We start from the raw sequence: 17553 nt of genomic DNA, 5'->3' as shown, positions 1-17553 counted from the left end.
CAGTAAATTATTTTTTAATATTATAAACGATTGTAATTTTATATATATATATATTAAAAAATAATGTTCTAATATTAGAAATTTATTTTTATTATTGGAAATTGATTTTTTTAAAGTAAAAATTAATTTTCTTATATTAAAAAAAATCTAATGTCAAGAAATAGTTCTTTTATTTTTTATATAAAAAATTCTAATATTCAAAAATGAATTTCTTATATTAAAAATGAATTTTAGATATTAAAAACATTAGAAATTTTATCCACTTTGGCTTGCCATAGATATTTGCTTTCACTGCGTTGAACATTAGTTACACATGTAACAAAATTGAAAGTAATTTGTATATTAATTACAAATATTTTTATCTCATTTAAGCACATTAAGCATAATTAAATTATACATGGGGCAACATTAGAAGTTCTGTTAGATATACTCCTTACATGTAAATCAAACTTTCTCTGCCAAACTTGTTCTGGATGTATACCAAAGTGTTTGTATAACATTATTAATTTTGTGTATTTCCTCAGTAACTGTCAACACTTTTGTAAAATCTCTTAATCTTCTAGACCGTAGGACAATGTAGTTTAATAGCAGTCTGATTTTATTAAGAAAGTACCTATTTAGTGTTACAATGCGTCATATGGTACGAAAGAATAAAGGTCCGATTTGACTTTTTCGCCGATTACACAGAAACGTGTCGCTCCCCTGTCTTAAAGACACTCATGCACACGTGCGATTTTCAGTTTGTTTACAATCACAGATTTACAATTTATACATTATGACTGAATTTGAAGGATCTGATAGTTCAGATGCAGAAAGCGTTGATTCTGATACACAGGTGAACACATAGTTTTCATATGATAAGTTGCTTAAATTGCGTCAGATTAAAGTAAATGCCCCAAGGAAGGTCATGATTATCGGGCAGCTGACTGAATTTAATCAATTGTTAAATTGAACTTAGCAACATTAATACACGAGTATTGTAGGGCCAGATCCAGACAGTTTGAAAAGGAGCCGAGGTTCCACAGAAAAAGGGGGTGCTAGGACATTTATCACTATTTTTTGTCAATTTTACACATGAAAATGACAAAATTTCCAAAAAATGGGGTGCCAACCTTCTGTACCCAGCTCTGGATCCACCACTTTTTTTCAATGTATTGCTTTTAAAAAATGCATGTGTAAATACTGTAAAAATTATTTTGGAGGTTTTCATGCTCATATGTTTATGTTCTAATTATTAGTATTTGAAAAAATAATTTTAAGTATTTAATGCAAAATGCCAAGTGAACCTCAGGTCTATAGATATGTACCTCTTAAAGGTTTCCAGACATATGATGTCAAGTTTTTTTTTTCTTTTTTACTAGAGTGATGAATGATTATGACAAAACTAGACAAAACTTCTTCAAATGTATATCTTATATATTTCTAAATAAATTTCTATCCATTTCTTTACACAAGGCCTCAGTTTTGTTATTTGTTGGTTTACATATTTTATACCTGAGGAAATAAGGTTGTTTGTCAGAAAAGAGAAGATAAAATGGTAACCAAAAGCACATGTCTACCATTTAGTTTCAAATAAATACATTTTTGGGGGATCTTTAATGCATCAATCATCTAACATGAAGTACACTCAAATTAAAATATTTACACGAAAGAAGTTTGTGTAAGTTATACACTTACAAGTGAAATAAGGTATATAGTGATACTTCCAATATATGTCAGATTGTATTTAAGAAAATTAATTAAATAACAGTGTCAGGGGTTTTGAAAACATTCTGGTTTCATTCTGACTCGGAACTAATTCCACCACTGAATTGATAGCTCAATCATACTGATCATCATTAACTACATCTTCATATTATTGGTCAGTTGATAGCAAGCACAGCTCATGGTGTGGGAAAAGCCACAGCCAGAGCTGAGAAATGTATAGCAACAAGCATGTGCAAGTTAGCAGAATGCAGAATGACAAGAACAAAAATTCATTGTCTGGAAGTAACATGCTGCAGAGAGAATGCAAAATACAAATAATGTAACAATAAGTGTCCCCAATGATTATCTTGGAAATGTAAGCGATGTCCTGGGCATCTGAAAATGTAACTTGATTGGAAGTATGTTCAATGTTTACTTTATGAGATTATAACATTGCAATCTATGTAGTCCCGTTTACTTTCATCCCAAACTTGGTTCCAAAGACAAATAAAATAAAAACACCAGACAAATGCAAACACAGTTCAAAACACATATGAATATTTTATTTATTTTCAAAATAATTCATCTATTTCAATGATAAATTTAATTTCAAATATGTATGAATGCTTATGCATGTTCTGTTCTGCAATTGTCATTTATAGTGAAACCTAATGGTCTTTTGCTATTAGGCAATACCTATTGCATATTAATGCTTTTAGGCTTAATCCTGATGTTAGCTTTAATACGATTCAACTTGTTGGGGAGTGCATGGAGTATCGTATTAAGTTAGAGAGTTGTAAGCTCTACTTATTTCCGATATTTCATAGTTGGAATTGAAAATAAAATGGCTGTATTATGAATTTATTTCTCTTTAAGCTTCAAGAAGACTTTGCAGCAGGCAGACTTAAACCTGGACTGAATGTTGCAGCTGTTAAGAAGGTCTTTGCAAATGATGTGGTGAGGTTTAGTTTTTAGCTCACCTGGCCAAAGGCCATGTGAGCTATTGCCATCACTTGGCATCCATCGTCGTCGTTGTTAACTCTGACACTACCAGACCAATTGAAACCAAACTTAGTATGAATGTTTCTTGGGGTATCCTACATAGAACAGAAGTGGGTATTTTTGATCTGTTAAAAAAAACGTGGCTGCCATTACTAAAAATAGAACATAGGGATCAGACAGTAGTTTTTGGCATATATCTCCAAAATCATTAGGTTTAGCAAAATTATTTCCTTATTATAAGGCATTCAAAAGTCTTCAGGGATCAAAGTTGTCAGGTGACTGCTTGTAAGAGTTATTTCCCTTGAAAGATGAAAAATGACAGGTTTTTTTGGGTTTTTTTTTTACAGTTTTCAGCCAATATCTTGAAAACTATAATAGATAGAAAGAAACTTTCTATTGCTGAAAAGATCCTTATGATAGTCCTACCCAAGTCCTCTTGAGTCAAAATTGTTGGACAACTCCTTGTTAAATTTATTGCCCTTGAAAGACAAACTTTAACCAGGTGAGCGATTCAGGCTCCTGGAAGCCTCTTGTTTATATTAAATAACCATACCATAACAGGTTATTATGAAAATTATAAGTGTTAGTTTTTTTTTTTCTATTTATAGTAAATATACTGTAGAAAGAAAACATACATGCCAATGTATTAAGTGGGTGATAATGGATAAAACATGCATGACAGTCGAGTTAAATGACATTTTTGTAGAAATTTTATATCATATAACTTCAAGAGATAGTGAATACAAGCTTTAGAGTTCCAACAACTTATTTCAGATATTCAGTCATGAGAAGTTTCTTCTAAAATTGATAAATCTTACTTTCTATTGGATTGTTGTTACTAAATTTTGATCTTCCTAGCACAAATTTCTTTGTTGTCTTAGATAAAAGAAAATCATAATGTAATTTCAATGTCTGCTATTTAGTGAGTGCTTTCATTTCAAGGCTGGTATGCAGAGTAAGCTTGATGAGTTTAAGTCCAACTTAGACTGGATAGAAAGATTAGATACAACCACAGACCCAGCCCCTGCACCTCCTGGCACAGAAATACAGGGAGAAGATGATATACATAATGATTTCAGAAGGGAAATGTTATTGTAAGTTTTTTTTCTGGTAGTCTGTTGTCAGATTTATGAAATAACTGTTTATTTAAGGATTGAATATTATGAATAGCCAAAATTTCTTTAATACTTCATAAAAAGAAGAAGTCAGTGTTGATGCCTGGAACAAATGATGTCAAAAATACAACAGTTTGTTTTTAGAATGAACAAATATTGAATAAGTTACTTCTGGTATTAGTTGTCATGTTACCATGGATATTAGAAAACGAATTTATCCAATTACATAACAGGATTTTTATCTAAATTTATTAACTTGTTGTTAAAACTATTTTTATACCTGCCACAAATAGTGGCAAGGTATTATGTGATACCCTCAGAAAAGTTCATTGGTGTCCGTCCGTTTGTCTGTCTGTCCCTCTGCAGTTTCCAGAAAATAAATCGAGAACAGATCAGTTAATTGTTTTGAAACTCTGCACAGTTGTTTTAGTACTATAAAATACAGCTTAAGATCAATTTTCACGTAAATCCAAAAAATGCTTTTTGACTTATGACATTTTTCAGGCTTTACCCTCCCCCTTTTTTACTGGTATATGTTTCTAGATGATTAATTGAGAAAGAATCAATGAATCATTTGAAATTTTGCACAGATGTTAACAACTATAAAATCCAGATTAGGTTAAATATTCATGTAAATTAAAAAAAATATTTTTTGCTATTTACCATCCTTTTTTTACTGACACATATTTCCAGTTGCTAACATGAGAATGGATGAAAAAATTGTCTTGCAACTTTGCACAGTTGTTTAGTACTATGAAATACAGCTTAAGAATAATTTTCAGCTAAATTAAAAAAAATTACTTTTGAGTTATACTTTTTTTTTAAATCCTACTTATAGATGAATAAACAACATGGTGGGGTATCATTTAATGTCCCATTAGATGCTCTATTTTTTAAGTTGTTATTCAAACAGATATGAAACTGAAAGTTGGGAAACTTTATTTAACAGGAACTCACATTTTCTTAGCAGAAAATCCATATTCATTGACATAATTATTATGATCTTTAATATATAAACCAGATTTGTAAAAGAAATAAAATAACCTTATCATGTCACATTTCTTTACTTAAGTTAAGTGCGTATGTTTTTCAAACATTGAATTTAAACCCTGAAAAACTGTAAACTTTCACAATTTATATACTGTATTGATGCTTATTGTGATAATTACAGTTACAGACAAGCACAGGCAACTGTTCTGTCAGCCATTCCAAAGCTACATAAAATGGGTGTTAAAACAAAAAGACCGGAGGATTACTTTGCACAAATGGCAAAAACAGATGATCACATGAAAAGGGTAAAAGTCATATTACAGTATCACAATTGAGATCAATCCACACCTCAGTAAAATGGACACATAAGAAAAATATAGATGATATAATGACTCTTTCATTACATTTAGGTTAATGACTAGATAACTCTTTTCCTTTTACTCTTTTCCAAATAACATGTTGTGGTAAAAGTCTGTACTTAAAGAGGAAAAGGAAACCAAAACTTGTTTTGTCTGACACAACAATAGCTTTAGCAACAAGAGGCTGATATAAGCTTTCCATTCTGTGTGAAAGACTTGACCTTTTACCAAATTTCATCATTTGAATTAAACTATTGGGTTCATTTTATCATTGACATTTTCCCCAATACAATGTACCTCTACTCTACTGTATTCCTATAAATGTTCTTAAGTCCAGAAAGAAAATATCACAATGAGCAGGATAGGGCAAGATCTTATGTTGTGATGAGACATACATAACTTATGTCATTCTTTTTCACGGCAATGCCACAATTGATTTGACATGACGTAGTCATTGAAAATTTCTGATATTATCTAGTTCCGCTTTTGTAGCTGGAAATAGAAAATATCAGACAGTGTGAACAATAGAAAAAACAATAAAGTCACTGATATCCTAACTGAAATTCAATATGTCTTTCAAGTTCTTTAGCAATACCTTTATAACCCCTGATTACAATATTTATGCTTTTCAACTAGATTTTTATATTCAGTTTACTGCATAATTTCAGATACATTATAATAGATAAACAACAATAAGGATGTTGAAACATCCAGTCATCAATGCTACATTAATATGCCTTTAAAAAAGAAAATTCTACTTTAGAAGATCTAGAAGGAGAGGTTCACTAGAGTCAATTTTAGTTTCAGTATTGATGACAAATTTCTATCTCTGTCTCAAGACTGATGTTATTCTAAGCTAATTGTATATTATTCATTTGATGTAGGTTAGAGAAAGATTGTTGCATAAACAACTGTCTATAGAGAAATCTGAAAAGGCAAAGAAATTGAGAGAATTACGGAAATATGGTAAAAAGGTAGGTAAAACAATGCTTTTGTCAAGAATTGTCACCATTTTAAGTGCTTTTTACAGGTATTCCACATCACGCCTCCCTTCTTTCCATATAAACCCTCATGCAAGCTGGCAGATAAATGTGAGTGTATTAGGGTTGTGATATAAAATAGACCCGTTTTATATATAATGATAAAAACAATGGTTATATGTGATACCATATAAACTTGAATTAAAATTTTAAATAATTTGATTCTGTGTATTTCTACTTTAAATTTTATATGAGTTTTACAAATTCAAAATTGCTTAAAGTTCTGTAAATCATTGTCATGGTTAACTGTTTTATACTTTCTAATTTAGACATTAAATTTTAGAATAAAATTATGATTTCATCTTAAATGTTAAATATTGTTTTGGTTTTTTTTAAGGTACAACAAGAAGTATTACAGAAAAGACAAAAAGAAAAGAAAGAAATGATGGAAGCAGTGAAGAAATACAGGAAAGGTAGATGCCTATCTAGCTTATAACTTATAGCTGGTAATTTTCGTTGGTTGCTTATTTTGGCATTTTTTGGCAGTCTGTCTGAAAACACTGAAATAAATTCTGCAAAATGTTTAATCGGAGTCTCAGTATTCAGTACACCACTTAGCATCCCTCAAAATTAAAAACACCAAAATTTTTGTATACCTTTATAATCCGGTAATTTTTACACCCGTCATACAGTATCCTATCATAAAGTTATATGGTCTTGTCCTTTAGTAAATGTGCTTCTCTCATATTTCTGATAAGACATACAAAAGTCCAATAAGAAATAATAATTACATTTACTGTGCATTTTTTTTTAAATATGTTTATCTCATTGGATAATTGGTTTTATGGATGGTGCTTCATGAGTTGAGGAAAAATATTTTTTAGGTAATTGTATAAGCCACACCCACAATTCATTGAACTTCTTTTATTGATCACTGTGTATTGCCTATTTCCTATGTATTTCCATAGTAAAATTAAATAAAATAATAGTAACATATCAAATGTAATTATCAGAATTTCATGTTTCATTGGTGTGTAAAAGCATTAACCGGTCTCACATTTATGACATGAAGAACTAGTGCACTTAATTGAAAACGTGCTATGCTTCATGCTTATACACTATGAAGCATAAAAAATGAAACATTCAATTCTTTTAAAGTCTTTGCAAAAATCAGACAGGAGGTGATGTCAAAAACCCACAAAATTCTATTTTATTTCTTGTTCAGAAACCGTCATAGACCACATAACCAGTCTTTGTTTTTCATTTGGGTCTTGCACTTTTGAAATAAAATTTAAATAGATTGTACATGAATTAGGCACTTTGCAAGAGTTATCGTTGTTGATTTTGTTCGATTTGGTTGATTTTAGTGGGAGATAAATATGATTTTCTCAAAAGTGCAGATTGAATATGGAAAGTACAACTGTTTCTTAAAAATATAGCATATTTAGATTGAAAAAGCATTCTTAGATTGGTGGGTTTTTCTTCATCATGAATCACTTTAATAGGGACAGTGTCTAAATTTTATATGGACTGCTCCTTAAAAACAAACAGGCTGTAAAATTCTTCAACATACTTGTTGGTAACGAATTTGGTTTTTAGGGGTATAAAAAGTATTGTTGAGAATATGAAATTGTTAATATTTAAGCAGTCTACCTGATGGAGAAATTTGATACTGTTAATACTTTTTGTCAGGCCTTAAAGAAAACTGTCATTTTGGGTAATGTCACTATTAGTAAAATGTCAATGTCAATTTCAAATATCAATACATTTAGAATCTTGACATAAGCCAGATACTGTAAAAAAGAATGAACAATAAGTGATAGATACCAGTAAGGATAGTCAGTAATGTCTTATTCAGTATGATAGTAGCATTGATCAAGGGTGATTGCTTTTTCAGGGCAGAAGAATAAACTAGATTTCCTAGATGATTTAGAGAAGCCTGACAATAAACAGCAGAAGTCCAAACAAAAAGACAAAAAAGACTTCAGGTAAATGTCATTAGTTTTTTTTTTAATGTAAATGGAACAGGATCTGGATTATCATGGTATGTCATAATTAACTCAGTATTTTGTAGTTCAATAATATTTGTACTTGTTTTTGCAGACCAAATAAGAAGAGAGAATACAAGAATAAGAAGTTTGGGTTCGGAGGACAGAAGAAAAGAAGTAAATATAATACATCACAGAGTGCAGGAGATGTGTCAGATTTTAACCCAAAAGTTAACCAAAAGAAACCTGGACAAAAAATGAATAAGGTAGAGAATGTTATGTTCAAGAAGCACATTGTTCACTGGTTAAAGCTGATTACCATAATGGTTTTTATGATCATCTCAAGATGGCAAAGAAAACTTGAATACAAATATTTTTCTTTCGCGAAGTTGTGCATTCAAGATATTGAACAAAATAAATATGATAATACTTGGTAATTCTTCCTAGCTTGGAATTTAAAGAAGTTCAATATCTTGAATGAACAACTTTATGAAAAGAAAATATTCTTGTCTGAATTTTCCTACACCATCTTGAAATGATTATAAAGACTGTTACGGTCACCAGCATTACCTAATGAATGTTATGTATCAAATGTATTTTTTACTGTTTACTGTTTCAGGCTGATTTTTGTAACCATTGCAAACAAATAAAAGGTGTATGGATTTAAGTCTGTCTGTTGGTTCACATAGTATTGTCCTTTACTCCTCTTATATTACTCACTGGATTCTTGTGAAACTTTATACTGAGTTAGATCACTATAAGGAGATGTGCTTATTGTCTGAAATATCAATTTAAACATGTTTTTTAAAAGATATGCCTATGGTATCTTTTATGATGCTGTTTGAAATAAAGTTATCCACAACTCAATCTATATACAGAGGCAAATGTGCTACACATGAGAATCGTATGGTTTGCATCATATGATTATTATATAAATCGAGCACCATATGATAATCATATGTTTTGGTATACATATAATTATCGCATGATTATCATATGATAATCATATGTTTTTCACAAACATATGATTGTCATATGTTTTTAAGCCAAAATTACCATATGAGGATCATATGATAATCATATGACTATTATATGTTCAGTATCATATCATTGTCATATGATTATCATATGAATCGAGCACCATATGATTATCATATGTGCCACATTTGGGTGTGTATTACTCCTTGGATTCTCTTGCATTTTTGGAGTGTTGGTTGACTAAATGTATCAGTAGGTTTACATTTTGTCAGAAATTCCTTTTCAGACAAGTTTCGTTAAAGCGATGGTTATAAACTTAGGCATCACACATGCTGCAGTTGGGCATATTCGTCACTTATGGAACGGCTCTTATTTGAAATTTGTGTAGATAATATAAGAATAATTTTTGTAGTTGCTGCTTTAAATACTAGATATAGCTAGGAACAGCTTTTGATTTATAGGAATTTTAAGAAACTTGCATTGATATCTAAGTGTTAGAAATAGTTTTTGTTGTGAAATATCTTTAGTAGTGCTTGATTTTCTAAGAAAAAGAGAAATGCATTATACCTTTCCAACTTTATAATAGCTTTTCATGGAGGATTTATTATTATATAGTAGGTGTAATATCATATATATATATATATATATATATATATATATCAGATTTTAAGGAGGAAGACTTAGAGTAAAAGGACACAACTCTTACAAATCATGTTTGTATTCAGGTCTCACTAACCACTTCCGGGTCAAATGGCCACCCCCCTATGTAGTACCAAAAACACACTGAACTTAGACATATGCATTGTAAGTGCATTATTTGTGTGTATTATGATTAAAAGTAGTCAAAATAAAGCTGAGAATGTGTACTTTAAAATCATATATGTAATTAATTACAAAAGTGTATGAATATTGTTTACATGTGTGAGTAATTTGCCTCCATGCTGTCGGTTAGCAGAACAGGTAAAAATGTGGATTTTCAGTATTATTTATTCAAGTAAATTTTGTGAAGAATTTCTACTATCATCGTACCATTAGCATAATGATTTTGGAAGCCTTATTTTCCAAGCTTCGCAACGGTATGCAGCTTTAAGATGTCATTTGTCCTGGGAATTCACAGTGAGACTTTGAAAATTACTTTTTTAACATGTAAAGTAATGGAAACGTTAGAAGTGGTTAGTGAGACCTCACCATCTTACACCAATTTCATGTAAGCATCAAAGTAACTTGGACTGATTTCATTCTGTTTCAAAGGAAAGCTTGAAAGGTTTTGGTGAAATTGAATATGATACAAACATATCTCTGATTTCAAGAGTTATGTCCCTTACCCTAGGTCTGCCTCCTTAAAGGTAATTGAATAACTAAGATGGAATTTTGAGTTGTATAAACTGTTCTGACATTAGTGTTTATCTTCACTTTTATTTTGCACTTGGTACCATTGCACTTCTCTGTGCTGGATGTGGCTTCCCACTTTGATATCTTTGCTTTATAGTATTCCTTGTATACAATTATTTATTTCAGGAATTAAAATCTTCCAGTGTATGTTGATCTAATGCTACTTATGATGAGAGGTTACTCCTTGAAACATGCGTACAGCATACCAAAATTTACAATTTTAATATGAATGTATTTTTATATTTTCTAGACACAACAGAAGAGGCCAGGAAAATCAAAAAGACAGAAAATGAAAAGTCGAAAAAAGTGAAGACTACCATAAAAATTTGCTGAGCAAAAAAACATTTCTGTTACTTATTAGTTCTTTCATATGACAGTTTTAATTATGAAAGATATGTTGAGGTATAAATGTTTTTTGGCTTTTTTTTCAGTCAAATACTTTTTAGGTGTAAATTGTGTTATGTACAAAAATGTATGTTAAATTATAATAAAATTAGAAACATACACAAAAATATTGCTGTTAAGAGATAAGTATTATAATGTGTTATTTAATAATGTGGTCCCATTTTCGTCAAGTTTTTCCTATTTATATTGCAAAAGAAGTAAACGGCTCAGCATATATCTTGAACATGCTTTAATCTGGTCTTTATCAGGTCTAAAATCTTGCTTCACTAAAAGACTGAGTCTTAAAATGTTTACAATTTTGTATAAAATTAAAAACCATTTTATGCTTGCTGTAAAATGATTTTAAAAATAGATTGACACCAATAGTGTTGTAAACAGTTGAAACAAGCATATCTGTTCTTGATTTGTTATTCCTTATTTAACTATCAGTCAAAACATAATGAAAGGTTTAAAAAATCTATGTTGCTTGATTTACATTTACAGCTTTTTGTGAATGTTTATTGCAGTCAGAATGACTGGTATGTTTGATTATAGGGTCACAGACACACCTGTCTAAACTGAGCCCTTTTTTTACTTTAAAATTGCTTAAAATTTGTTTGCTTTAGACAGGTGTTCAGGGCTCAGTTTCATAAAAAATCTCAAATTGAGAAGCTCAAAATGATGGTCTAACAAGGCGTGGGCAAATACAAATACAAATTAAAAAAAGAATAGTTTTATGATAAAACAAATAGTTTCATGTAAAAATATTAACATTACACTTTAAATTAGGAATCATTATGTGTAAAATTACATCATACATGTATATTTTTTCCATGATCCCTTCATACCGGTAATAAAAATATATATATATATCACATGACTATATCACACCCCTCTTAAGTTCTGCTTTTTCATGTGTACAATTAAGAAAACTACTAGATTAGAAACATATAGATGTAGGTAAAAATTCAAATTTTCTTCAGTTTGGTGGTTGAAATGTACATTTAAATTCAAGGGGAGATAACTTTAAACTATAACAAATGTTATGTGTGTTTTTCATGTGACACCATGATAGAAATCAAACATATTGCTTCCACAAGTGATTGAATTGAACAGTTATCACATTGGCTAAGGCAATTGTCACTTTAATTCATGTTTTCTGTCTGTTCCTTTACCCTCCAAGCTGCATCCATATATTTTGTAATGGCTGTGTTTTGTCTTGGGAAGTTTATTCTTCTGTCAGACCTGTCTGATTCAATCTGTAAATGGAAAAATTATTTCTGCGGATAAATAATTTGCATATCGTTAATCCTTTATCATTAAAAGGAATCGTTAATCCTTTATCATTGAAGGGAAATTGACTGCAGTGTTCTTGGATTTTTTTTAATTTTAGGTTTCCATAGAAAAACTCTAAAGGAAAAATCTTAAAACATGCCCATAATTTCCTTTCAGAAATTCAAGTTTACTACTTGCCAGTGGGAAAGTGAAAAATAATCAATAACTTTTCCACTGAAAAAAAATGCATTACTGTAACATCCATGACAAACCTTTTCTCTAAGTTCTGTTAAACAGTATTGATGTGAGCATTGTAAGTGGCTTCATTTGGGATGCAACAGGAAAGAGACCAAATAATAAAGGTTTCTAAAGCTAAAAGTCAGAATTGGGTAGCACAAAAAAATAATTGTTTTATCAAATTTTAATAAACTAGTATTAACTTGGTTGAAATTTTACAATTTAAAGACAGTTAAACAGTTAAGTGTCAGTATCTGTATGAATCAGGCAGTGGTTTGAACATGGTATGAAAAAAACCACCATTTTGATAGTTTAATATGACTATTTTCACCATAAGATCAAGAAAAACAGACATGATTTTCCATATCATTGGTTTACAATTTCTTTGAAATGCACTGAAAACGAACATTCCAAGGGCAGATAACTGCCAAATACCTCATTTTTCTAAGATACTATTGAAAAATTTCTAGCAAATCCGGTGGTACAGAGACAAAAAAATGGTGTTTTCAAATAAAGCTTGTCTGATCAGTAGGGTTTTGACATGCATGTTTCTGATTTTTCCCATTTTGCCTGATTCTTACAAACTCTTACACTTAATATTTAATCAAGATTTAATAAGCTCTGTGCAACCCAATATCCAGATATATGCAACACTTACAACTTCTTATGAAATGCTTGTACTGGTAGTACACAATGTCTGTATAATATAACATGTAGCCTTGTACTTATAATCTCTGACACCAATTATAAATAGGTAAAATATAATTGGTTTTATTGTTGTAGTGATGGCTATTTATAAAACATCAATAGCTAGGTACTTAAAACTTGAATCCAATGTGTCAATCATTATATCAATGCTTGAAATGTAAGGCCAAGTAAACTTAATATGGTAGATTTTTATCCAATCTTCATATTACATAACTACATCAGTTTCAGAGAAAAAAAACATCATTTTATTCATCAAGAAGTGAAAGGTTTGTGTGTTATAGTACCTCAAAACTAGAAAGTGACACAAAACAAGCCTGATTTTTGGAATTCTCGTCCCAATTTTTAAATATTTTATCAATTTTTTAAGGTTGGAGGGAATGAAAATCCACTAATAAACTTTATTTTGCCTAATAAATGTTTAATACTGTGTACATACCAAAGGTTTTGTTATCCAACCATACTCCTGTGATTCTGTTTGGGGGTATGTATACTTTTTTACTGGCTCTTGATTTGCTCTGTTTATAACCTTGAGGAAATGTTCTAAAAATACACAAAAAACCTTAAATAATGAAGTCATTAATTATCAAGCTGTTATTAAAGAAATAAGATAACAATGGTACATGCAAGCTATTGAAGTTGATTTTCCTCTTGAAAGCAATATATATCTTGCCTTTAGGGCATCTACATATTATGGTGTCTGAAATCATATAAAGTCACATCAAAATTAATGTAACATGTAACTGCAGTTTGCAGTTGCACTTACAAGGTACATGAAAAGATGGACAACACAGGAAATTCCCAGAAAGACAATCTTTATTTTTGGGGAGACATAGTTGATAAAAAAATCATATTTTTTTCTCTTACTGACAACTGCAGATGTTATACAGCTATACACAAAAAAACACAGGTCAGTCAAAATCGTTTACAGGCAAGGACCTAATAATTACTTACGATCTTCTTCTCCTTCTTCTGTGTCATGCCTTGAGTTTGGTTTTCCAGATAGAACATGCACTGAAAAAATACAAATACATATGCCTGAAAAAGCATTCGTTGCTAGGTGATATTGTTAATCATTAAAAATATTGTGCTAATTTGTCAAAATGTTGTAATTTATGTCCATGTAAGATTAAATGGAAGTCATTGTATCCAAATGGGGAAAAAGGTATTGTTACTTCTATGCTAGTTTACAAAGTATTTCACATAATTTACAAACGTATGCAAAACCAGTCACTGGTGTAAAACTGTTTTAGGAAGCACATCTTTGGGGAAGGAGGAGGAAGGGGGCTAGAATCAAAATAGTTTATCCTGACTTAATAATATTACTATATTTCTTTTCTTTTTGATTCTAGATATTTTTCTATTATTATGTATAGAACTTCAATTTTTTGCTCACACCAACCTGAAAATTTATTATCATTCTGAGGTCCAGCCTACTTATCTTGATGTTTCAAATTGTAAATGAAGTCCTGTGACCTGTTTGATCCAAAAAAATTATCACAAACGTTTATATCTATAGTATCACACTGACTTGTTGCAAATTCAATGAATAATAAGAAACAGTAATGCCCAAAATCTTAACCTACACTACCACAACAAAATCTCAACCTATAATACTACAACAAAATCTCAACCTACACTACTACAACAAAATCTTGACCTACACTACTACAACCCTGAGTGTGTCAATGACTTTACAATATTTTTGGTAACAACAAATTCTTGGGATTCAATATTCAATGTTTCAGAATTTTTTTTTATGAAAGTAGGGAAGTATTCTAACAAATATGGTGACATAATTTGATATTCTTCTATGGTTATTATATTTTGGTGTGTATTATACACACATTTTTACATAGAAATTACCTCCAGAGCAATAGCTACAACAGTAAGCTCCTGTGACAAAATCTCTTTAGATGGAGCTACAAAGAGGTCCAATCTGACAATGGAGCAGACAGACAACCAGATGATTTCTAATACAAAAAACAACTTTTAATATTCTCCTCAAGGGAGCTCAATGGTAGAGAAGTCTAAAAATGTTCACAAAAATGAAGGATTTGATTACTATGGAAAAAAAAAATTCTGCGTAATTGCTGAAAGAGTAAGCAAGGGAACCAACGTTATAGTGGTAATCAAAAGAATGTAATCCAGGGACAAAGACCAGACACGGAAAAAGACATACACAACAAAGACCATAAAGTTACTAAAATAATACACACAAAGTAAAAGCAAATGAGCAGTTCGGACTACACTAAAACCTGGGAGCATGGACCAGGTGCACCGGTAGGGTAAGCGTCCTCTGCTTTTCTGGAAACACCCGCCGAGTTTCTCATAAAAAATCAAGTCTGGGGTAGACAAAGAAAGAAAGGAAAACTATGACCCGTTGAATAAATCAGTTTTTATGGTGCAGATAGATACACCATAACGATCCACGAGTTCATGACGACAACCATAAAACTTCTGTATAATGATGACTTCAATCTTGTAGCAACATAACCCTGTTCCAGAAGCCTATTTGTTAGAGTTCAAGTGTGATACAAAAAGTCTGCGTAGTTTCAGCAAGCTCTGGCATAACGTATGAGTTGTGATATGAACACTCCATACGTAAGTGCTGAAGGGATGTTACCACAGATGAAAGGAAAGTTGAAAATTCTGAATGAAAATTCATCATGTTTGTCATAAAGTTTGGTGAAAAGGGGATTCTGTAACTGTTGTATTATGATTAGACATGGCATCAACTTAAAGTTTGCTGTAATGTCTTTGTTGCTTTTTTAGGATTTCCATTGCATCTAGTCAGGGTGATTCAACTTCCTCTTTGCTGTTAAATTTATGTTGATATTTTAAAAAGTTTTGAACATTTTCTGGCTAAAATTAAATAGCTTCATAAGAAGAAAATGTTAAAGCCAAAGATGTCTTACTTTAGTTTACAAGACCCATTACTGCATCAGGTTGTACAAACATGAAGGGGGCACAGTTATCAGTGTGTAACCCTTTATTCAAATTGTATGTACAGTGGTAAGTGGAAGAAAATTCATCATGCAGTATTATATACATAAAAATAATTTGTTACTTAAATTAGTTTGTGGGTTCTTTAGACTAAAGTAAAACTACAGCAATGTATCATAAGTCTGCACATCAATTTACTTGTATCTGTATATAGCTATTTTTAAAAGATTTAGATTGGTTCTCATGCAGTTTCTGCTAAAGTACATCATTTCATTTCAACCTCCATTTGATGATAAAATATTTTTTACAAAGTTCATGTGGGAGGAAAATACATTTGGTGTCAGACATGTTATTTACATTCCTTCTTGCCTGCTGAAATTTAAATATTGAAATTAATGTTTCCTACCTTCAAAATCTTAATAGAAGTTTCCAGTTGAACATTCCACTGCTCTAAACTTATTTTGGATGACATGTGCAGATTTATAATACAGACATACTTATATATTGTTTAAGCAAACATTCAAAAATCTCTTTCGGGAATGACACTGTGCTCCTAAGGATAGATGACTTTCACATGCACTTCCATTCCAGAAAAGTTCTTTAATTATATCAAGGTCAACTGGGGTCAGCAGGAGTAAGACTGAATGAAATTGCAATGAGCCAAGAGAACAGAAACTTGATTTGATTAATGTAAGGAATATTGATACATATAGATGCATTCCAATATTTTAATGTTTGGAGACATATTTCCACATAACTTGTAGTCTTCAAATCCGGTATCCTTTCTTTTTCTAGTATAAAACTGTAAACCAGTTTCCACCAGATTGGACATAAATGGCGAACATGAAAGTAATCTATTCCAAGCATCATTGTTGAAAGAGATATACATACAAATACAAAAGTTCTATGTAACATCCATAGTTTAAACATTGCAACATAAGTTTCCAGGAGCTCTTAAAATAGACAAAATATTTCGATTTTTCGCTTCAATAATATATGAGTAGAAAGGCAAATCCTTTCCTTAAAGAAGATATAATAAAAAAGGGCTAACAATAAACAAAAACAAACAAAACAAAGGGACATGGTGTTCCTAGCTACCCCCTGTTTTAGTGTTTATACATAAGAGTTTCATTTAGCTAAATGTGATATTGCAAGATGTTGTCCATTCATTGTTAATAGCTGTTTCTGAATAGAATGACAAGTGTAGTTGACTAAGAATTTTAATAGTTAAAACAAATACGACCAACTATTAAACTCTAATAAGTAATGCCATGGCGTGACATGGCAAGACAGTTTTTTCATAAAAAAAATCTTACATTTTTTGAATGGGTTGACGCTATAATTTGTGTACAACTTTTGATGTCTTTGTTCTTTCATGATTGTTTCACATAAAATTGCATTTTGATGCACAAAATTAGGTGGTTCTCTCTCTTTTGTGGTTGCAGCCATCTCGATTCCCTTGAAGCCTGTTTTCACCGGAAGTCAATATTTCGTTTTCGTGGTTACCAAGCGTATC

At 30.8% G+C, this 17553-nt stretch overlaps 2 protein-coding genes across 2 annotated transcripts; one reads left to right on the top strand and one right to left on the bottom strand.

Annotated features, from left to right (window-relative positions):
• Positions 1-677: 677 nt before the first annotated feature.
• On the top strand, positions 678-11283 carry LOC148628810 (putative rRNA-processing protein EBP2). The gene is made up of 9 exons (XM_088594999.1): positions 678-835; positions 2563-2643; positions 3631-3782; positions 4975-5098; positions 6037-6126; positions 6530-6605; positions 8030-8120; positions 8236-8386; positions 10741-11283. Exons 1-9 carry the CDS (start codon positions 776-778, stop codon positions 10798-10800), a joined length of 885 nt encoding a protein of 294 aa, XP_088451125.1. The 5' UTR covers positions 678-775; the 3' UTR covers positions 10801-11283.
• A 308-nt stretch (positions 11284-11591) lies between these two features.
• LOC148628809 (cilia- and flagella-associated protein 144-like) lies at positions 11592-17540 on the bottom strand. The gene is made up of 4 exons (XM_088595030.1): positions 17354-17540; positions 14046-14105; positions 13531-13634; positions 11592-12133 (listed from the first exon to the last, which is right to left on the bottom strand). Exons 1-4 carry the CDS (start codon positions 17484-17486, stop codon positions 12020-12022), a joined length of 411 nt encoding a protein of 136 aa, XP_088451156.1. The 5' UTR covers positions 17487-17540; the 3' UTR covers positions 11592-12019.
• Positions 17541-17553: the final 13 nt, after the last annotated feature.

This window comes from Perna viridis, chromosome 1, assembly GCF_037379345.1.
Source record: "Perna viridis isolate PV_CMFRI_1.1 ecotype Kerala chromosome 1, ASM3737934v1, whole genome shotgun sequence".
NCBI classification, from domain to species: Eukaryota; Metazoa; Mollusca; class Bivalvia; order Mytilida; family Mytilidae; genus Perna; species Perna viridis.
This window is presented reverse-complemented; position numbering and strand designations above follow the sequence as displayed.